At 36.3% G+C, this 25,203-nt stretch overlaps 1 protein-coding gene across 1 annotated transcript in view; it reads right to left on the bottom strand.

Annotated features, from left to right (window-relative positions):
• Window positions 1-25,203, bottom strand: part of qkib (QKI, KH domain containing, RNA binding b) — a 168,632-nt gene that overhangs the window by 115,079 nt on the left and 28,350 nt on the right. Inside the window, 1 exon segment of the mRNA NM_001442972.1 lies at window positions 199-341. Within this exon segment, the coding sequence (NP_001429901.1) occupies window positions 199-341 (143 nt within the window).

The following is a 25,203-nucleotide window of genomic DNA, read 5'->3' as shown; positions in this document are numbered from 1 at the left end:
ATTTAAGCATGTCAAAGTTAATTTATGCACATAAAATATATTTCCCCAACAACAAAATTGTGGCTAGTGAAATTGGCGAGTGGCTAGTAGCGTCGGAAAACTACTAGCCACAGTGGCTGGTGATCAAAAACAAACCGTAAATACATGCGCATCTGCAGGGAAGCGTGTCAGTCGGTGTGTTTAGGCTTTGAGACTCACATCAGGATATTCCTTAACAGGCACATAGAGTTTCTCTTGGAGCTGAACGATGGGGCCGACGGCGTCCGGGAGCTCGGAGCTTCTCTTCTCCGTGCTGCCGTTTAACGTGTCGTTGTACATGTCCTTTCGTACCCTGCTGATCTCTGAAAGAAAGAGGAAGCACATGAGTTAACTACATCAATCAGGATGCAGACAGAGCAAAAACAGGATTAGACCATACACTGGCAGGCTAAACGCTACATTTGCTTTACCCGTGGATTATATGTGGCTTTAATGTGGCAGTAAAGGAGTGCAAAAGCTTCCTAAACACCGCTCTTAAACCTAATGAACCATCCGATATGTTAAAGGGTCTACAGTCACATAACAGAATAGCACGTTACTAGATTTATAATATAATCATTCATTTATTTAACTTCGGCTTAGTCCCCTAAAAATCAGGGCTCACCACAGCGGAATGAACCACCAATTATTCCGGCATATAGCGATTGCCTAATTAAAATAGGAATTTCTAGTAATTACAAGTGTATTTATTTGTATTATTTAAATGTGTACTCTGTCAGTAATTATTCGACATTTAATGTGACAGCAAGTGTAGATGAAATGTGTTAGTTGTTCTCAGGTGCGACTCAAGTGTGATCTCCTCTTAACTGCAAACCACAGCAGTGTGTAAGAAAAACATGCTTTAATGTGAAGACGACTGACATGCTAGTTAGCTGAATACCATCTTGAACATAAGAGCTGCTTTTTCACTGTGATATTATGCTTTGTTGTCATTTTAACCTTTATAAGAAGTACCAGAAGAGCAGCAGAACCATATACTGTTAGTTAACTTCATTGACATTGATTGAAAAGTTCTTCCTCAGATGCACTCCATGTTTTTCCAATGACTATTTCAATATAAAGGACTAAAGAATGATGGAAACCAGTTGCCATTAACTTCCGAAGTATTTTTACCTCCACTATTGAAGTTAATGACAACTGCATGCAATGCTATTCATTTAACTAATGTGTAATATTAATTAATTACGTGTACTTTTTATATGTTTGGGGTTATATTGCGGGTTAGATTTAGAGTTAGTTACATGTAATAGTATATAAATCATTGTAACTACTATACTAAGCGCATGGAACAAGTGTGCGCCATCTGACCAAAGTTTTGTCATCAATCCCAGTTGTAAGATCAACCAATAATAAATACTGCAGAAGACCTACTGGAACCCACATGGACCCAAGATTCTCATAGAAATCAGTCAAGTTCGGTAAAGGAAAAATCATGGTTTGGGGTTACATTCAGTATGGGAGCGTGCGAGAGATCTGGAGAGTGGATGGCAACATCAACAGCCTGTGGTATCAAGACATTTGTGCAGCCCATTACATTACAAACCACAGGAGAGGGCAAATTCTCCAGCAGGATAGCGCTCATTCTCATGCTTTAGCCTCCACATTAAAGCTCCCGAAAGCAAAGAAGGTCAAGGTGCTCCAGGATTGGCCAGCCCAGTCACCAAACATGAACATTATTGATCATGTCTGGGGTAAGATGAAGGAGGAGGCGTTGAGGATGAACACAAAGAGTCTTGATAAGTCGTCTGCTACCAAATGATCAACTAGAACTCAATTTATTACTTGTTTTTCCTAAAACAGGTGGTGTCAGGTGGTGTAAATGTCACCTTAAATGAAAGAAATCTTCTTTTGCGTTCAAAATATTGAAAAAAAGAAACATATAATGGTTTGAAAACACTTGAGGTTGAGGAAATAATGAGTAAAATTACGTTTTTGGACAATATTCAGGGTTGCCTTGCTTCATGTTTGACATTGCATAATTATTTTCATGACTCATAATTTTCACAGGGCTAGCAACTAATCCTAACAATAAGGCGGATGTTTCACATTGTACTTTCTTAAACCTTGGCTTAACATTCTTATTTGCATATTTGCGCTGTCAGACTTGGATTCAGATTTTTTTCTTCCTCTGATTTTAGGATAATAACACGAATATGAGCACCGCTGTATAAAGTTCAAGACTCCAGACTACAGTCTGACATATTTTTGGCCAGCGATAGTCTCAGAATCGACATTTAGCAGAAGACAGCGGCAACCACCTCAGCGAGAGCAGAGAAAAAGAAAATGACAAGACGTGGGCTAAGAGAGCAGCTCTGTCTTTGAACAGCTGTAAAACCACAGAAGATCTTTTTAAGAGGATATGACTACTTTCTGAATAACCTCGGGAGACTTGTACTGTACATCCATTTTGCCTGGAGGCCTGGTAAGAGCTTTTTCTCGCCAGAAACCAGATTTTTTTCCCTACCAAAGAGCAGCTGAACCAAGTGTTTTTCTAAAAGTTCACTCTTTTAAAAGCAAAAAGCTCTATCTGCTATTGTAGATTAATCATAAAGCTGACATGTCGGACCACAGACCTTGTTTCTAACCTAAATACCTAATAACTCTTGAATCAAAAAGCATTTTTCAGACAAGTAAAAAATATTTCTAAAGGATCACATGTAATAACAGTGATGACCCGTTCTCCATTTTCCCTCATTCTCCTTTTTTGGTGGTCTTGCATTTTGATATACAGAAACTTACAGAAGCTTTTCTGAGTTTTTGTCCTGTTTCTACCCTAAATACCTAAAAATTCTTGAAATCAAGAAGCATTTTCCAAACAACTAAAATATTTCATACTGAATAATCATATGTCATGACATGTAAGTGAATACCTGTTTTCTGTTTTCCTTCAATCTCCTTCAGTAAAATTGGATTTTGGTTTAAATGTACAGAAACTTTACAGAAACTTACAGAAGCTTTTCTTTCTTGGAGTTGTTGTCTTGTTTCTAGCTCAAATGTTTAAAAAAGAAGCATTTTCCAAACCAGTAAAACATATTTCTGAACAATTACATGTACAGTAATAACAGTGATTACCCGTTCTGTTTTAGCTCGTTCTACTTCAATGAACTTGGATTTTGGTCATCTTGCATTTAAATGTACAGAAACTTAACAGGAAATTACAGAAGTTTTTTGTCTTGTTTCTAGTTCAAATACTTTAAAATTCTTAAATAAAGAAGCATTTTCTGGACGAGTAAAAAGGTCCCACTTTATATTAAGTGGCCTTAACTAATATGTACTTACACAGGAATTAATAGTTTGTTACAATGTACTTATTGTGTAAATACATGTATTTATTGTGTACTTCTGCTTGATTAAATACCTGTATGTATATACATCTGTAATTAACTTCTGTAATTACATTTGTAAATACACTGCTTACCATTCCCTACACCTTAACCCACCCATAAACCTACCCACACCACCAAACCTGTCCATAACCCAACCCCTATCCCAACTCAAGAGCACCACGTGTTCTCAAATACAAAGTAAGTACATTGTATTTATTTTTTGATGTAAGTACATAGTAGTTAAGGACACTTAATATAAAGTGAGACCAGTAAAAAATATTTCTGATTGATCACGTGTAATAACAGTGATTACCCGTTCTCCGTTTTACCTCGTTCTCCTTCAGTGAACTTGTATTTTGGTCGTCTGGCTTTTTTAATGTACAGAAACTTTACAAAAGCTTTTCTAACTTAGAGTTTTTGTCTTGTTTCTAGTCCAAATACCTTAAAACTCTTAAATCAAGAAGCATTTTCCAGACAAGTAAAACATATTTCTGAAGGATCGCACATAATAACAGTGATTACCCGTTCTCCGTTTTGCCTCATTCTCCTTTATTAAACTTGGATTTTGGTTCTCTCACATCTTAATGCACAGAAACTTACAGAAGATTTTTTACTTTACCTTTCTGTCTTGTTTTTAGTCCAAATACGGCAAAATTCTTAAATCAAGAAGCATTTTTTAGACTGGTAAAACATATTTTTGATGGATCACTTGTAATAACAGTGATTACCCGTTCTCCGCTTTTCCTCGTTCTCCTTTACTTAACTTGGATTTTAATCTTCTTGCATTTTAAAGGTGCAGTGGGTGATTGTCTTCAGAAAAGCTTTTTTGTTGTGCTGGTTGAAAGTCTCTTCAGATTCCAATAGTAATGATTAAAGTAACCATCTAAATGTATTTATGTGTATTTTTATATTCTGGGTAAGACATGAGACAAAAAAAGTTTATCCAGTTTTTGTCAGGCTGATGATTCCCATAATTTAATAAGTAGCCCTAACTGAGCGCCGCATTTACCTGCACACGAGAGAGTGACAGTAGTAAAAATGAATGCTGAATCAAAACCTTTACAAATCCTGAATCAATATTGGAGTTAGTTTTGGAGGAAGGACGACACCATGGCTGAAAGATTTGTGTTCTGTGTTCTGTTTTAAAACTCTTTTAGTCACGCAAAGCTGAAGTAGATTGTGTTGTTATGAATGGGTTATATGCACAGAAGTGTTGTTCGGCCACTGAAATCTTCCGGCGAACGATTGCGGTGACTATTTTCAGTTTCATAAGAGACCTGTTACACCATCGATAATGACGATTTTTATTTCGTTTAACAACAAAACATCAGTAAATAGTGCCATTGCGCCTAGCCTGCTTTACTGAGCTAAATTGGTTTTATAATCGCATTGGTTAATTTTTGAATAATGCCAGCCTGTGACGCGCTCTCTATACTGTTTACCGCTACTCTGGATATTCGGTCTGAAATAGCATGCAAGTGTGGCTTAATAATAAGTGTAATTCAACCACTAAGCATACAGTAGTGGCTTTAGAACAAAGCGTGTGAGAGAGTGAGACCAGCGATCCTTGCATGCATGAAATATTGCACATTATGCCAAGTTTTGCTTGCTACATAACTGAAAACGTGCTAGATAAACCAAGAAGCATTTTTTTAGACAAGTAAAATATTGTCTTGTTTTCGGAAATAATAGCTCTAAATTAAGTACATTTTTCTTTAAAACAATCTAAATAATCTGCCAATAGGGTATTTATAAGAAAATTTTATGTACCCCATAGACACACAAATTTTCTAGTTTTAAGGAAAACCACTTAAAATTGGAGGAAATAATTTTGACTTATTATTTCTTAAAACAACAATATGTTTTACTAGAAACAAGACTGGAAGCAAAAACTTTTCTTTTTATTTTTTGCATCGTGCTCATTGTTTCTGTACAATAAACAGTGATGCACCCAAAATCCAAGTTCACTTCAGGAGAACAAGGCAAAACGGAGAACAGGTAATCACCGTTATTACATGTGATCCTTCAATTACTTAGTAAAGTAATAACTGTCCTCTTCTGAAATCTTGGTCTACTAGACAGTATGATATTCCCGAGGAGAAAACAAGAACAAGAGTGTCACAGTGAGGAAGCGAAGGCTCTAATATAGTGAGAAAGGCGATTAAAACCACTAAGTCTGTTAATATTTCATATAAGACATTAAATATCCCAACCCCAACCGCTGCCACTGTTGTTTAATTCTATTACTGGATGAAGAATCCTCTGGTGCAATACTCTGAGGCAAATTGAAGAGGTCGGTTTGAGGGAGAGATGTAATTACAGCGGATATCGCACAGACTCGCTACACTCGTGACAACGAGGACACACACAGAACGCTCACTATTGTGTCCTTTCTGAAATGCATATGCTGTGAATGTGACTCCTCTTGTGAGGTCATGGGGAATTTGTCTTGAAATTGTAATTACATCTAATTCGAGCAATTAGAAAAACAATCACGGGACACAGCAGATGTGTTTTTGGGCACTGATTTAGAAAGCAAGCAGTTTCAAGACGCCACATTGTTTTTAAGTTATTGGCTAAAACTTTTATGCCAAAGTTTTATCTGCAGTTGGGCATTCTTAAAGGGATAGTTCACCTATTATTCACTCACCATTACTCAGTTTTCTTTCTTCTATTGAACACAAAAAATGTTTTGATAAATGTTGAAAACTGTAGTCATTGACTTCATTGATTTAGATGGCACTTATTTTCTATGGAGTAAATGGTTACCGGTTTCTAACATTTTTTTAAATATCTTCTTTTGTGTTCAATAGATGAAAAATCTAATTGAAGAAGAGTAAATAGTAAGTCATTTTAATAGGAATAAAATAATAATAATAATAAATAATCATAAAAAATAATATTATTGATAAATAATACAAGTATAAAATAAAAAAGATAAATAAATGTAAATAATAATAATAATAATAATAATAATAATAAATGATAATAAATAATAAAAATAACAAATAATAATAAATAACAACAACAACAATAAATAATAATAATAATAATAATAATAATAATAATCGTATTAATAAATAAAATACAAATAAAAATAAAATAATATTATTATTATTAGTATTAATAATAACAATAATAATACATGATAATAATAAAGTATAAAATAATAAAATAAATAAATAAATGAATGTAAATAATAATAATAATAACAATAATAATAATAATAATAATATTAACGATAATAATAATAATAATATAATCAATATATAAATATTAATATTAATATATTAATATATTAATATTAATAATAATATTAATATATAAAAATAATAACCAATAATACAAGTATAAAATAAAAAATTAAATAAATAAATAAATAAATAAATGTAAATACTATAATCATAACAATAAATAATAATAAATAAAAATATATTAAGTATTAATATAAGTATAAAATATAAAAAATAATTAAATAAATGTAAATAATAAATAAAATAATAATAATAAAAAAATATAATAAATATTAATGCAAGTATAAAATACAAAATACATGTAAATATTAATAATGATAGTAATAATAATAATAATAATAATAATAATAATAATAATAATAATAATAAATAAAAATACAATTAAATAAAAAATTAATTAAAAAAAATAATAATAAAATACATTTTGGGTGAACTGTCACTTTTGGGAAAAATAGCACTTCTTTCTGCATTCATTTAGTGAATTTTAAACCCAGTAACGCCTGACATTTGAAATAAAATTAAATAGTTAAATGAATCTTCCTTAAACAAAATCTTTTTTGTTGTTCAGTGTTATACTTAACACAACAAAGTATTTTGGCACATATATTAAAACATATAAGAGCTCAAACAATATGTTTTATTCCGAGGCTCAAATAAAAACAAGCATGAAATATAGAGCATTCATTCATTCATTTTCCTACGGCTTAGTCTCTATTCAACAGGGGTCACCACAGCGGATTGAACTGCCAACTATTCCAGCATATGTTTTACACAGCGGATGCCCTTCCAGCTGCAACCCAGTACTGGGAAACATCTATACACACTCATTTACTATGGCCAATTTAGTTTATTCAATTTAGCACATGTGTTTGGACTGTGGGAGAAACCGAAGCACCAGGAGGAAGCCCACGCCAACATGAGGAGAACATGCAAACTCCACACAGAAATGCCAACTGACCCAGCCGGGACTCAAACCAGCGACCTTCTTGCTGTGAGGCGACAGTGCTAAACACTTAGTCACCGTGTCACCCACAATATAGAGCAGTTGCTGATATTTATATTTCCAAAAGATGAAATTCTGACAGCTTGAAATGTAAATCAATGAGCTCTTCATAACAGGATGGCAGACTACTTACAGAACATAAAATGACTATATCAGTTATCACTCAATACCTTACAAAAATATTAGTCTTAGAAAGATGATATTGAAAGGCTTAGTTTGATGATCAAATTACCGTAGCTTTTGTCGTGGGGCCAAGTTTTTTTATGAAATGCAATACAATGATGATTGAGAGATAAATATTCCTCAAAAGCATATTTGAGACTTTATTTCTAAATTAAATACGGATATAAATATATGAATGAGGATAAAAGAGCAAGCCAAAATTATTATCAGTGGATGTAAAAAATATTTCCGAATGAAAGATCGCATGCAATAACAGTGATTACCCGTTCTCCATTTTTCCTCGTTCTCCTGCAGTGAACTAGAATGTTGTCATTAGCATGTATGTATTTTTATTTAATTTTAACGAACAGTATAACCAACTGAGCTGAAGCAATACATTCTAAGAAGCCTATTATTTGCTTTAAAAATATCATGTGTCCATCATAGATATGCAGCAGAAATCATATAATAAATTAAGAGCGGCCATTTTTTTTCAGCAAAGTTTTGATCATCTTAATAATATAAAGGCCTTACAAAAGTTGTACATCAAATATGATAAAGTTGGCTTTGGTAAGGTTAAGAGCACATTACTTGATCTCAAAGCTAATAGATGTGGACAAATAGCCACAATACTTCATCTAATGTGGTCTAAGCAATCTACAAAATATTCAGGCGGCTGCCCATAATAATAGCCTGTGGACCGAGGCTGCCTTGGACAGACACTTCAGCTAAACGTCTGTTTAATGGTGGTCTAGGCTCATCTCAATAAATCGCAGCTTAAAAGAGCCCTGTTGATGGCCATAAGTGAGGTACAGGCTCCGGGCTTTATAGCAATGTTGTTATCAGAAGTGATTTAAGCTTTTCGCATTGACATTGAAGGCCGCCGCCAAGAAAGACAGTGGCATTGAGAGCCTTTCCTCGGAGACTGATGGCTGTGGAAGTGTGTTTTCTCAACTCAACTGTGCAGCCGTGGCTCATGGATCCGTGAAAGCGGATGTAATTATTGGTGAATGAGTGCCGCTTCTAGACCGGTTTCTTTCCATTAACTTAAGAAGCCAGGTAATTACCGTAGCCTACATAAATGGAAAGTTCCACCCATAAAACATGAAAAAAAAAAAGATTTCTCCAATGCTTAAAACACTACTTAAAGAGGTCATATGATGATAAATGTTACAAAAGATTACTATTTCATTTATTGGCTTTACTAGAAATCGTTTGCATGATTTAATGTCAAGTCAAGGTGAGGTTTAATGTCGTTCCGCTACATGTGTGGACATACAGTGGACGAAATGGTGCCACGGTGCTACATACATAAATGTAATCATAAATATGAACACAACACTGGACGCAGGAGCCATTTTAAACTTTTACATAACCAGCCTGATCTCACGAGGCAACGTAAGTAATTTACGTCTTATGCTAATTCATACGAGTTCAAACTAAAATTTACGATTTTAAAAAGGAGGCGTGTCACCAAACCTCACCCTTAAACCCAACCATTATTGGTGATGAGCAAATCGTACTAAATTGTACGAATGAGATCGTACGAATTCATACGAGTTAGCCACTAAATCGAAAAGTTACGAATTGCCGTGATATTGTGTTACAACTAACTATACATTCACTATAAATACTTTAACTATACACATAACTAGGGCCAGGAAGAATCAGCAGATATTTTTAGCTATTTCTGTGCAGAAATTTATAAAAATTTATAAAAAATTTATAAAAATTTATAAAAATTTCTGCAGGTTTATGCGGAATGATTTTGGGAGTATCATAAGTAAAAACGTAACATATGAAATAAAAAATTATACACTAATAACTTTTATTTAATGCTTGCAATGCAAATACAATTAGATCCATTTATTTGGTAAACAAAGCAAGTCTCTCATATAATATCTCTACCAACAGACAGAAAATATTACTTTATAAACTGTATTGTAAATAAATCATATGAACATTTTTATTTTTGATAATAATAATAATAATAATAATAATAATAATAATAATAATAATAATAACAATAATACTTTTAAAAGCTGAATAAATATAAGTTTAAATACCTTTACACAAATAAATATATACTCAATGATGGGCTAAAAATCTGTGGAAATCTGCGGATTTCTGCGCACACAGAGTCCATGTGGGCCTACACATAACTTAAGACAGACTCTACGCTTATTTCACGCGGCCGCCATTTTTAAAAACTAAAGCAAGGCTGCAGTGGGAGGAAACCCGGAAGTATAGGACCAGCACTGTGAACATTGCAGTAACATGATGTGGACTACAAACCTCCAGCTGTTGTTGAGATTTCAAAATGCAGAAATGGTGTAAACATCACTTTAATATCATTCCGTAAGTTTAATTTAAACAATTAAAAGTAATTTAGCATCAAACAACATCACAATCTCTTTAAGAGTAATATGCTCAGGTGTCCTCCTAGGCATCAGTTCATAGCACTAGTTTAAACACCGTGGGGACGCTTTCCTGCTTCAGCCTATGTAACCCGGCGAGAAAACATACACCCCAGGATCTACATTTTTTTTTTTTTTTTGCAGTTTTTGATTTCACGAATTCGCCAGAGGCCGCCATGTGCACTTTTTGAGATCTCAATTACCTATTGCGAGTGCTATTAACGTCTGCTGTTCTCACATAAATCCACTGAGGCCAATGTGCATGCTTTTTTGAGATCATAAATTTCTATTGCGAGTGCCATTAACGCCTGCTGTTCTCACATAAATCCACCTGAGGGCGCTGTCGACTGACTGACTCACTGACTGATTGACCGACCCACTGATAACCCCAACCATCCTCCTCCCTAAACCCAACCAAAAGTGTTTTCAAAAACAATCAAAAATAAAAAAAATGCCCTCGCTTGATTTTTATCACATTCTCTCTCTGTTATTTGCCTGTTTATTAATTTTTTTGCCTTTTGTTTACGTTTTACCTGCCTTCTGAAACCATTCACCCCCAGACTTGAACCATATCGTCGTGGTCAACTCCGCTCTGCATCTTAAGTCTGCTGTCTTACATGGCGAGCTACTAGACAAACATGGAGGTAAGCGGTCAGCTGGTAGCGCGGAAAGAAACAGAAGCTGTTTGCGGCGTCGTGCCATCCCGTAGCAGTCATTTTAAAGACGAAATGCTGCCATAGGTAGCTCTGGCTATATAATTCGTGCTCTCCAGAAGTATATACAGAGGTACATTTTCACAATGTAGTCTGTGTAGAAAAATGATGTGAATTTGTCCTTAAAACAATCTAAATTATCCACCAATGTGGTAGGCAATATAAACTTGTGTCTGTTCGATATAAGCATATTTAACTAACCACAAAGTTTAAATTATTTAGCATGTTTTTCATTTACGCATACACACACACACACACACACACACACCTATAAACGTTTCCATCATTTAAATCACAAAAACTCTACTCTCTAAGCAATGGACTTTCTCTGTCAAATGAATAACTTGCTCCCATTATAATCATCAACACAGTCTACAGTGCGGCTGAGGCTACTATAGTTGTCAGATTTTCAGAGAATTAAAGCCTGAATCTCTACCAGTTGACTCATTTCTATGGTTGCATTGTACTCATTATCATCCCACCAAAACCTATTCTAACGCATTTATTTGAGTGTCACGAATCAAATAAAATGCACACACGCACACACACACACACACACACACACACAATATTGTGTGTAGGCAAAGCTCTGATTGTGATTTCAATGACAAATTGGCCTTGGCACCAAGTATCCTGTAATGATAACGATAAAAACCAGTCAACCCGTCCAGATTCCCACATTAGCATGGCAAATACACCCGAGGCTGTTAAGTCCCTGCCACTCAGTCTGTATATCACAGCCGAGATGCAGAGGATTAGCCTTTTCCGCTCTGGAGCAGAAAACGCACATGCAACAACTGTGAATTAAGCTCCATTCTCCTCCAGCTTTTAAAGGCTGAGCTAGTCAGAGCCATCAGTTGTCATACCGCTAACAGCTGTAAAAGCTAGAGCTGTACGATATTGGAGAAAAACTGACATTTCTATACTTCATTTTTCTGCCATGCACTTGAAGGAAAAATTATTAGCTCAACTGTGAAATTTGTATTCTTTTCATCACAAAGTGACGTTTAACAGAGCACTTTCACAGTATTTCTGCTATATTTTCTTCTCCTGCAGAACGTCTTGTTTGTTTTTTTTGTTTTGGCTGAAATAAATGCATTTTTTAACATTTTTGATACAAAACTTAAAGTTGTCATTATTAGCCCCCTTAATATGTTTATACAGTGGAAGTCAAAATAATAGGGTATATGCAGAGCTAGTGCTGTTCCCATGCTGATACACTTCCGGTGACCTGTTATTGTGAACTTTTTTTCCATTTTATATGGTTCCTTATACAGCATCAATGTTGTAATGTCATTAAAATACATTCAATTAAATAAATTTTAGCATTCATTTGGTTGCTCAAGCGTAAAACGAGACAAAAAGCCGTTTACTCAAACGCGCCCGTCAGAATCGGCAGACTAACGCAGAAGCTCCATTGAATATACTGGGGTAAAATAAATGCTCATATAATAAAGATATGGCGGGGGAAATGTAATTTATTTCAGTGCTTCTTGTACAATTTGAGACCCACTTTAAATCGGATATCACTCAGCTAGTGGAGATCGCTGATTTTTAAGGAAAACAGACCCTAAACGCACCGGATTTTGCATTGGCATTCAATTCGCCGGAAGCGCTTAAGCCAGGTTACTGGCAAATTAAAAGTCCTATTAGCATGCTTCGGCATATATCCCATTAGCCCTCCTGTGACTTTTCAAATATTTACCAAACATTCAAACACAGAAATGCCAACTAGCCCAGCCGGGATTCAAACCAGTGATCTTCTTTCTGTGAGGCGAAAGTGCTAACTAATGATACATAACTCGTACAGCCTCTTCATCCTTCTGTATTACTCCGCCCACAATAGAGAGATCAATGAAGACTACAGTTTGACAAATATTGCAGCTGTTGGACAACATAATGTACTTTTGAGGCTTTTTGAGTTAAGAATGTAGTTGTTCATATTGCATCTATGCATTTTATTCATACGTACAGTATAGTGCATATTTTTAATATTTATTATTTTGGAGAGACAGCGTATCGGCAACCATCAGCCTGACATACAGAGCAGAGCAAAGATGGTTGATGTTGTCCATCCACAAGATGTCGACAGATACCGCATGATAAGCCAAAAAAAGGAGAAAAACTCAGCGTAATTTTTAACTACAGCTGATCATATCATTATTAAACCCCCTATCAATTTGTTTTCTTTTTTAAATATTTCCCAAATGATGTTGAACAGAGCAACGAAATTTTTACAGTATGTTTGATAATATTTTTTTTTTCTTCTGGAGAAAGTCTTATATGTTTTATTTTGGCTAGAATAAAAGCAGTTTTAAATTTTTTTAAAAACATTTTAGGGTCAAAATTACCCTAACCTGCCTAGTTGGGCTAATTAACCTAATTAAGCCTTTAAATGTCACTTTAAGTTGTATAGAAGTGTTTTAAAAATATTTAGTACAATATTATTTACTGTCATCATGGCAAAGATAAAATAAATCAGTTATTAGAAATAAGTTTTTAAAAATATTATGTTTAAAAATGTGTTGAAAAAATCGTCTTTCCGTTAAACAGAAATTGGGGAAAAAATAAACAGAGGGGATAATAATTCACGGGGGATAATAATTCTGACTTCAACTGTATTTAAACAGACACATATACATTACAGCTCAGAGGTGTACTAAACTAAACTAAACTAAACTAAACTAAACTAAACTAAACTAAACTAAACTAAACTAAACTAAACTAAACTAAACTAAAACTGTAATAAATATGCTCCAGAGCAGGTAACATTTACAGAATACACACCCCTAGAAGTCACCTGAACTGAAAGCTGAGAATATCTTTTAACATATCCATAAACTTTTCTGGGTTTGTCAAATTTGTCAAATTGTAAAATTTATTGTGGATTGTGAAAACAAAATGGTCCTACAAGAGTGATTATAGCACCTCCGGATGGTGACTGAGGTTATACCCATGGCAGGTATTATTTGGTACTTTGGTCATTTACGTCACTAAATTTGCCAACCGTCAAACGTCATCAGGGAAATGGTTTCGATTTCCACTGAGTAAAAAACAGTGTTACATTTGGGACGGCATTAAACTTATTTACTATGCTGTTGAGTGTGTAAGTGCATAAGTACGTAGTGCATGAGTGCACACTTTGCCAGTAAGAAATGCATTGTTTTGCAGTGTATCTGTTTGGGTTTGTCAACTCTAAATCTACTCTTCGACTCTGAGTTTAGCTTTACGCAACAGGTCACTGAATACAAAAAACTTTTTCTCCAGCGCAGTCAAACTCATTTACGGCACGAGCTCAAAGCCCTGGCACTCGGAGGACGAGGCTGATTTAATTACACTGTCTGATCATGTCGGACCACGAGGAGACGTTTATAGATGCTGCGTTTGAAGGCATAAGCAGAGGAGAATGCATGATGTGCTCCGGGTTGTTTTCCTCGTCGTGGGCTGATTAGGGAGGGCCGTACGCCGGTCAGATTGGGCCTCGGACCCGAGGATGATTAAACTGTCAGTGATGATTTATGGACAGTGTTATTACAGCATTTTAAAAGCCTGTTTTTAGTGATTTGTCAGCTTTCTTGCCCTCAGAATTCAATCATTTTGCTTGCGCCGGCCTCCGGGGCTGGACGTAGCGCTCTAGTGAACACGCAACAGCCACCTGCGCACATACTGATACACATTCTGGCACACATCAGACTTACACACACAGCCAGTATATGATAGATCCACTCTACTTAAGCTCATTCTGAAAACGTAGGCCTATATAGTTTTTTGGAGATCACTAATTATGTAGCCAGAGAAATGTATGGCTGCATTTCGCCTTTAAAATGAAGGCTATGGGGCGGTATGACGTCGTTTCTTTTCTTGCTTTAGTTGCTGACCGCTTTTCTCCGTGTGGACGGCTTTTTCGCTGTTTCCAGTTTGTAGTGTTGGACAAACTACTTGAAAAATGTAGTGAGCTAATCTATTAGCGACTCTACTTAAAATGTAGCTTAACTACACTAAAAGCTACCCCCTAGGAAATGTAGGAAGCTAAGCTAAAAGCTATTTAGCAAACGTAGCTTAGCTACATCTAAGCTATTTGTAATTTTAATTTTTCAATCGAAGCAACTTCAATCCAAGTCAATCATATCTTTGTGATCAATAAAACTGTTATTGAAACAAATGATGCAGAATTGTTCAGTTCAGTTATTTACTGCAAATAATATGCTGAACTAAACAGAAACAAATTATACACTGTAAAAAAAAAACATCCGTAATTTTGCGGTTTATTTCCAGCACGCCAGCTGTAATATATATCTATAGCAGCTGTTGAATTACAGAAATTTATCAGAAATTTAAATTTAAGGAAATTACTGTAATTTAATATGCGTTATTTTACGGTATATTTCTGCATTTTAACAACTGTTATTTTACGTTTTTGTTCATGCACCCTTGTTGCCAAAAATAAACCATAAATTTACAGACTTTTTTTTACAATGTAGCATATGAAAGCAAAAACAAAAATTCCAATAAACCAGGTGTCACTCATTTAAAACATGAAAGGGAAATACTTTGAAGTAAGCATTATATTGTATATTTACATTTACAACTCTTCGTTAATGAATTACAGTACATAATGTAGTATCATAATAACTATCATGAACTAAAAGTAATTACAATATATATATATATATATATATATATATATATATACATACATATAAATATATATAATTATATATATATATATATATATATATAGTATATATATTTATGTATGTATATATATATATATATATATATATATATATATATATATATATATATATATATATATATATATATTTATTTATATATATATATATATATATATATATATATATATATATATATATATATATATATATATATAAATAAATATATACACACACACACACACACACACAGTCCAAGTCCCTCTTTGATTATTTTTCTCTTTTAAAATATTTCAAAAATGATGTTTGAGAGCAAGGAAATTTTCACAGTATGTCTAATAATATTTATTCTTTCGGAGAAAGTCTTATTTGTTTTATTTTGGCTAGAATAAAAGCAGTTTTAAATGTTTTAAAAACATTTTAGGGACCGAATTATTATCCCCTTTAAGCTATATATTTTTTCGATAGTCTACTGAACAAACCATTATTATACAATTACTTGCCTAATTACCCTAACCTGCTTAGTTATCCTAATTAACCTAGTTAAGCCTTCATGTCACTTTAAGCTGTATAGAAGTGTCTTGAAAAATATCTAGTCAAATATTATTTACTGTCAACATGGCAAAGATAAAATAAATCAGTTATTAGAAATGAGTTATTAAAACTATTATGTTTAGAAATGTGTTTAAAGAATCTTCTCTCCGTTAAACTGGAAAATAATATACAGGAGGGCTAATAATTGTGACTTCAACTGTATTTCTCGCCTATCCATTCAAGCCTCTAGAAAGGAAACGACACTCATCTACGTCCCAGCCCAGTCAATACACACGATCCATCCTCTCTGTCAGTACAACACAATCTGCCTTCCAGATCTCCCACAATCACACTGCTCTTTCAGCGGCATTGAACACTATTAGCCCAGGCTGACAGCGAATGGCACAGATCAGATCAGCACATCTCCAATGGTAATCACAGCTCCGCTCAATCTGCTGGCGAATCAACATCACCGCCGACACGGCCCTCGTATTAATCAAACAGCTGGGAAATGATAGGGTCCGAGCGAATGACAGTTTGAGCGGAGATGATCACCGCGCAGTGACATCACAGAGCTATACAGCTGAAGTCAGAATTATTAGCCCTATTTTTTTTTTATTTTCTAATATTTCCTGATGTTTAACAGAGCAAGGGATTTTTCACAGTATTTCCTATTATATTTCTTCTTCTGGAGAAAGTCTCCGGCTAGAATAAAAGCACCGTTTTAAGCTTTTTAAAACCATTTTAAGGTCAATATCACAAGCCCTTTTAGGCATTTCATTTTTCCATGGCCCACAGAACAAACCATCGTTATACAATGACCAGCCTAATTACCCTAACCTGCCTAATTAACCTAGTTGAGCCTTTAAATGTAAAGTTCAAAAGTTCACACTCAGCTGATGATTAATTATAAAGCTTGTTTTTGCATGCTGTCCTGGGAGAGAGCCCTGAGCTCATAAGATCCTCGAGCCCGGGGCTCCCTCCCATTGGCAAGGCGAGAGGGGAGTTTGAGCTCAGGTAGATTAGAGAACTCCCCTGCTGTAGTAGTTAATGAACAGAGAATGATCGCTCTTACGAGATAACTACTTACTAGAGCATGTCTATGGTGAAGATTTGGATTAGTCAATTAATTTTTAAGTTGCATGTTTTTGGACGGTGGGAGGAAACCGGGGAACCCAGGGGAAACCCACGTTGGTAAGGACTAGAACCAGTGACGTTCGCTAAAAGGTTAATGTGACTATTTTCAATTTCATACCATTTATTTTGACAGCATCAATAGTGTAATGGTTTCTGCAGCTTTCCCCAAGTCAAATTTAAGTCATTTTAAGACCATTGGTAACACTATACATTCATCTGTTTAATAAATTTTTGTTGTTTTGTTTAAATGCACCAAAATATGAGCTATGTTTACTGAGAAATGGATACAAATATTCACTTTCAAAATAGGGTGTACTCAATTATGTTGAGCACTGCATATACAGTTGAGGTCAGAATTATTAGCCCCCCTTAATTATTAGCCTCGTTTTTCCATTTTTTCCCCTAATTTTCATCTAATAACTGATTTATTTTATCTTTGTGCTGATGACAGTACATAATATTTGACTAGATATTTTTTAAGACACTTCTATACAGCTTAAAGTGACATTTAAAGGCTTAACTAGGCTAATTAGGTTAACTAGTGTGGAAATATAAATTTCTATCATCTAATTCCAAATGGACAATAATCTACGTATAACTGAAAAGTTATATTCTTAGGTTTTTTAAATATATAATTACATTAACATCCCAGCTAGGAGGGACATTTAACCTTTATCTCTCTGACTACAGGCTAAGCCAGTGATGCAAATGCTTTAAACGACTCTGTCTTTGTCTTCGGGTGTTGCTTTTATGCTACAGAAACCCTATGTTGATTAACTTGTGTGGTCAGTAGCTGGGCCGTTTTTTAACACCTATGCCATGCTGACTCCAACTCTTAATTTGCATGCTCTGTTTTGCCATGTCCCCTCCTCCTAACAGGACATCTTAGACTAATTCAGACTATTTGCAGACTTGTGAGAGACTTGTGAAAGAACTTGCAGACTGCGGACCTCTAGTAGGCTCTTGCAGACACATCTTAAAGACGCTGTATGACTGCAGATTAACCAACACGTCTCAATAAAGGAATTCTGCTTGTTCCGAGTCTCCTGGACTGGGTTCTCTCTTCTTTTTCACTCATTCATTTTATTTTTTTTACAACACTAGGTAGGTTAGGGTAATTAGACAAGTTACTGTATAAAGATGGTTTTAAAAAAATAAATTAAAGAGGCTAATAATTTTGACCTTAAAATGGTTTTTAAAAAATTAATAAATTATTTTATTCAAGCAAAAATTAAACAAATTAGACTTTCTCCAGAAAAAAAATATATTATCAGACATACTGTGAAAATTTCCTTGCCCTGCAAAACATCATTTGGGAAATATTTTAAAAAAGAATCAGAGGGGCTAATAATTCTGACTTTAACTGTATGTGTGTGTGGAAGCAGCAGGTTTTTTTGGAGGGCCGGGCAGTATTATCATTCAGAGGATAGCGCAGGCCCAGATGGCGTCTCAGTTTGAGCGCTCGCCCTCTTTCTCCCTTCTCGCTGGCACCTTCGCCCGCATGCAGTCGCCTCTGACAGAGCCGCGTAATTACAAACACAGAAGGATGTCATCTACCCCGGATCTCTCTGTCTTTCAGGATCTTCTCATCACTCCGTCTTCTCGCTCTGTGCTTTCTGTACGCTGCAGAATGTGTTGTCAGAGAGAGCCTTGCTTTGCTCATGTGTGTTGTTGTTTTTAGTCTTTTTAATGTATAATACCTGACAAAAGTCTTGTTGCCTATCCAAGATTTAGGAATAAAAAATAATAACTGGACTTCTAGTTGATTGTTTAGTATCAGAAGTGGCTTATATGAAAGGCAAAGGCCTCTAGATTACGCTTATTTTAGCTAAATAAAATGTGATCATGCCTTGATTTTGAATGATTTAATTAGGACAGTAAGGTCTGACATTGCTCAGACAAAAGTCTCATCACTGAATAGAAATAATGTCCAGTATAGAATATAAAGTCCTGCTGCAGTGGAGACAGAATGAATATTGTGTCTGACTCCATCATGAGCTTGGAGGACTGCATCCATACATCTCTGACATGACTCAAATCACTGATTATTAAAGTCATCTGAAATGGCAAAGAAAGCGTTCTTGCAGGACTCCAAGAGTTCATCTTCAATGGCTCCTCCATCTAACCCTAGGCATGCTCAATAATGTTCATATCTGTTGACTGGGTTGGCCAATCTTGGAGCACCTTGACCTTAATCAGACATATCGACCTACTGCCACTTTTCCAAATGATCAACTAGAACTCAAGTTATTATGTGTCGCTCTTACAACAGATCGACGACAAGACTTTTGTCAGGGGGTGTACATTTGATTATTTAGCAGACGCTTTTGTCCAGAGCAACTTACAAAGGAGGCATTCAATGGAACTGTTGATGCTCAGAGTATTTAGTGCTAGAGTAAAGAGTGGGGCTGTTATTTTTTTAATTTATTTATTTTTTTCAGAGAGAGAAAGACACAATGGGCCCTATCATACACCCGGCGCAATAAGGCGCAAGACGTGCTTCACAGATGTGTTGCTATTTTCAGCCCAACGCAACCTTAATTTTCCTTTTTTCTACCAAGTTGTTTAAATAGCAAATCCATTTGAGCCACTTTGTGGACTCATAAGTGTTTCAGTCTAGATAAGAGGTGTGTTAAGGCGCATTGTTGGCACGTTGCGATTTTAAGGAACTGAAATAGACTGCGCTTAAGACCAGCTGAAAGCAGATCTAAAGTCCGGCGCAGAGCGCGTTAGTTGTGCACCTCGCTTACACATTGTTTCAAACACCCAGGATGTACAGCAATACGCAAATATCTTTACAAATGAAAAATAATTCAAATATTACAAAAATGATTACTTTCTATATAAATATAAAACACACTGCCTCCATGCCTTCTTCATCTCGGGGGGCTTTTTCAATTTATTCACGACTATTTGCTTTTGTATAATGTTATTATTAGTAGTAGTATTATATATTATATGCATATTTATATTTGTTTTAAGAAAAACAAGCTTAGATTTGTCCACCTATCAGGTTTTGGACCATATGGGGCATAGGAACAGGCAACACAATCTCACGGCAATTGGAAACTTTTTGATTTAGTGGCTAATTCGTATGAATTTGTATGATCTAATTCGTACAATTTAGTACGATTTGCTCATCCCCCAATGATGGTTGGGTTTAGGTGTGGGGTTATGTGCCACGCCTCCTTTTTAAAATTGTACAATTTCGTACGACTGAACTAGTACGAATTCATACGAATTAGCCACTAAACTGGCAAAACGTAAAATACTTACGTTTTCTCGTGAGATCAGGCTGGAACAGGACATGTGTTTAGATATAACTCTAAGTTGTATCTAAACACTAAGTTGTATGACTATACTTATAGTATTACAGTTATTATTGTTCATTTATTAGTTTCCTGGAAATTAGAACTAAATTTAAAAAAAAATAATTAAACAAATCTGTGCGCTTAACAAACAAAACTAATTATGTAGGCTACTGGATGTCTGTGCGTTCAACACTGTTTCCTTTTTCACAAAAGAGAAAAATAGAAAGTAAACGTAAAGGTCGAATGGAGAAGGCTCATTCTTTATCCTTGCGCTGCAGATGCTTTTTTAACTGTTTTCTTGTTAGTGAAGGGTTCAGTTCTTCTACTTACAATGTCCACCATGTAAATAGCAAATGTGCCATGGCACGACACAACAGACTCTTAAAGGGGATAGGAGATGAGACTCTGATTGGTTTACACTCAAACACACACCCATAACTCATTAAGAGAATAAGCACAACCATGTTAGACCATGCGCCGGAGCGCAGAGCATCTTTTTCCGTCCTTAAAATAGTAAAAGCGGATTTGTACACAGCCTTAATGCTTTTGCGCCCTGCACTTTAATCTTGGCATCTAGACCGTTAAAATAGAGCCCAATATAACTTACAGAGACTGACTGATGTCACAATGCTTCCTCTTTTGTTTGCTGTAATATGTGTGGTCCAGTAGCTATACAGTATGTCCTGCTTTAAGATCAGCCAATGATGTATATGCATGGGGACTTTTAATTTTAAATAAGCCAGCTCAGGCGCTTTTGAACTGCTGTGACATATACAGTGTATACATTGAGCACTGAATACAGTTATTAGCCCTCCTGAATTATTAGCCGCCCTGTAAGATTTTTTCAACACATTTGTACACATAATTTCTTTTATCTTTACCATGATGACAGTAGATATTTGACTGGATATTTTTCAAGATACTAGTATTCAGCTTAAAGGCACATTCAAAGGCATAATTAGGTTAATTAGGGTAATTACGCAAGTCATTAACAGTGGTTTGTTCTGGAAACAATTGAAAACAAATATTGCTTAACGGGGCTAATAATATTGACTTTAAAATGTTTTTTAAAATAATTAAAAACTGCTTTTATTCTAGCTGAAATAAAACAAATAAGACAAGTTGTAGAGAATCTTCCGGATTCCTCCGGAGAAAGAGAAGGCTGAGCTGGATGGCCAAGATAAGACATGAGAGACATGCTAGCAATTGAAATAGGATGAATGCAACCAACTCTGTATCTCGGTTCATGTATCTGTGACGACAGCCAATCAAACAGCTCGAGACAGGGGAGGAGGGACTGTGAGGCTATTTACAGTCCTTTGAAGCACCTTTAGGAGACGCATCTACACTAAAAAATTACCACAGCGGATCTCTCAGCCCATAATATTTAGTGATATTAACATACTGTAAACTTAGCTACTAAATCATATTGATTAAGGTCTGTCTTTAAACACTGAAAGAGTACTGCTGACGATACGAACGAACTTTGCTTCTGAACAAACGAACAAAGGCCACTGATTAGACACTTAACAAATATGTAGAGACAGGACAATGAACACCAACTGGAGCTGCATCTTTATTAAAAGGAAACGAGCAGCAAATTGGGATTTCACCATTTACACATGCGAAAAGCTTAAGGGTAAAAAATGTTCCACACACACGTATTTCTGTCGCGTGTTAGCAGACCAATGTAATCCACATGTGAGTCCAGCTGCACTCTCATATCGGGAAATGAAAACAAAACCTTCATTGCAGCACATTTATAAATGCAAAACTGACGACCCGTGTCTCCAAACACTTCTTGTTCTTCCACTTGTTTTGGCAACACTCTCTGCCGTCTGAACACTGTAACAGGTAAACAGGTCTTCGAAGCTATCATGCATATTAATGAAGCTGCACCGCATACACAATAGAGCCCGCTGATTGGTTCGAACCAAGTCTTTCTCATGAATTAATGCTGCACACACAGAGACGTCACTTTGCACTGGCCAGTTCAAACATCCAGTCTCCATGCTGGATTACACGCAAGGATCTAATCGGCGTAGGAAAATTCGTTTCAAACCGGAAGAACGAATTTGCTCGAAATAACGCGAAAACAACCAATTTTCACTTTTAGTGAAATATGTGTGTCCTAATAGTGTTTATAGCAGCATGGGACACATATACGACTGTCAACAGCTCAAAACATGTGTTTTGGTGTTTCGTGAAATGGTGATTTAAAATGGCAAAAGTGGATTCGGACCCGGTGACGCAGTGGCGCAGTAGGTAGTGCTGTCACCTCACAGCAAGAAGTTTGCTGGGTCGCTGGTTTGAGCCTCGGCTCAGTTGGCGTTTCTGAGTGGAGTTTGCATGTACTCCCTGCATTCGCATTGGTTTCCTCCGGGTGCTTCAGTTTCCCCCACAGCCCAAAGACATGCGGTACAGGTGAATTGGGTAGGCTAAATTGTCCGTAGTGCATGAGTGTAAATGTGTGTGTGGATGTTTCCCAGAGATGGGTTGCGGCTGGAAGGTCATCTGCTGCGTAAAAACAAGCTGGATAAGTTGGCGGTGCATTCCGCTGTGGTGACCCCGGATTAATAAAGGGACTAAGACGAAAAGAAAATGAATGGATTCGGACCCTTAATGCTTTTGCGCCCTGCACTTTAGACTTTGCACCCAGATCATTAAAATAAAGCCCCTGATGTTGTCCCAACACAAATCGATTAACTTTATAAATTGAAGTGGACTAACCATAAAACAATTAAGTTGTCCCCAAAAAAGATGACGCAGTGGCGCAGTAGGTAGTGCTGTCGCCTAACAGCAAGAAGGTCGCTGGGTCGCTGGTTCGAGCCTCAGCTCAGTTGGCGTTTCTGTAAGGAGTTTGCATGTTCTCCCTGCATTCGCGTGGGTTTCCGCCGGGTGCTCCGGTTTCCCCCACAGTCCAAAGACATGTGGTACAGGTGAATTGGGTAGGCTAAATTGTCCGTAGTGTATGAGTGTGTGTGTGAATGTGTGTGTGGATGTTTCCCAGAGATGGGTTGCGGCTGGAAGGGCATCCGCTGCGTTAAAACGTGTTGTATAAGTTGGCGGTTCCTTCCGCTGTGGTGACCCCGGATTAATAAAGGGACTAAGCCGACAAGAAAATGAGTGAATGAATGTCCCCAAAAAAATCTCAAGAATTGTGTTGTTTCAGCTCATTTCAAATACGTAGTTTGAACGAGCAGCAAAATCATTTTTTAAAGTGTGTGTGTGTGTGTGTGCGCAGATTCTGTGTGTGCCTACTTATGAGCCAGCGTTGAATTTTAAGGTATTCTTCCAAGAATCTTGTCCATGATGCTGTAAATAAACAGGGAGTCAGCAAGTAAAGCAGAACTGCTAACTCAGTACCACGCAACAACACATTCTGGCAAATACAGCTAGTTGCCAGTCAAGGTTAACCAGCATGCGGGACGTCAGAAGGAAGGTTGTGTTTTTACTCTCCACCCCAACACTCACACTGATTAAGTCTGTGTGTGTGAGAGAGATGCACTGCACACACTGATGCAACACTTTGTGTCCTCCTGCAGTGACGCATCAATGGACAGCGACAGCAGCCACCTGTGCCTGAAGGGAAAAAAGTCCCCCAGAATGCAATTGGTGGATGCAAGGGATGCTTCAGTGGTGCAAAGCCCGGGCATGAAAAGGAAGGAGGGGGAAAACGCTCTGCGCATCAGCGGCTCTGGCACAGACCCACTTCAATTAGCTCAGTGTGCTGTGGAAGAAGCAGACACCAGCGCATCAGAGCGTCTGAACACACACACAGGCAACACACTCGCTGCAAACAACACACACCAGCACTACTTCACATGCAAAGGCAAGCAGGTCATTTCTGTTGTGAAGTTGATTCTGAGCTCGGGAACTTTTGATGAATGTGATTGTGTTGTAGCGTGAGGAAACATGACAACCAACTGACAATCTGAAATACTGACTGAACAAACACACACTCACTCACTCATCTACTGGTTCACTCATTCACTCACTAACTCACTCGTTCACTCACTCACTCACTAATGGAATTACGTGTTCACTTATTCACTAACTTACGTTCACTCACTCATTTATTTGTTCACTCGTTTACTCACATTCTCTTGTACTAATTTATTCGCTCACTCACTCACTAGCTCACTCGTTCACCGACCCATTCACTAACTCACTCATGTGTTTACTTACTCATTCACTTGTTCACTTATTCACTTACACGTTCACTCATTCACCAACTTACTCGTTCACTCACTCACTCACTAATGCAATCACGTGTTCACGTATTCACTTACTCACGTTCACTCACTCATTTACTTGTTCACTAGTTTACTCACATGTTCTCTTATTTAATAATTTACTCGTTCACTCACTCACTAGCTTACTCGTTCAGTGACTCACTCATTCACTCTTGTGTTCACTTACTCATTCACTTGTTCACTCATTCACTTACATGTTCCCTCATTCTCTAACTCACTCGTTTATTCACTCACTCTTCCACTCACTCACACGTTTAATCACTCACATGTTCACTCACTCACTCCCTTATTTACTGACTTGTTTACTTACATTCACTCACTCACTCACACATTCACTCACTCGTTCACTCACCCAGTCACCCACTTGTTAACTTACTC

The sequence above is a fragment of the Danio rerio genome, chromosome 13, assembly GCF_052040795.2.
Source record: "Danio rerio strain M-AB ecotype USA chromosome 13, GRCz13ab, whole genome shotgun sequence".
NCBI lineage: Eukaryota > Metazoa > Chordata > Actinopteri > Cypriniformes > Danionidae > Danio > Danio rerio.
Note: the sequence above shows the minus strand (reverse complement) of the source record. Positions and strands in the feature narration are given on the sequence as shown.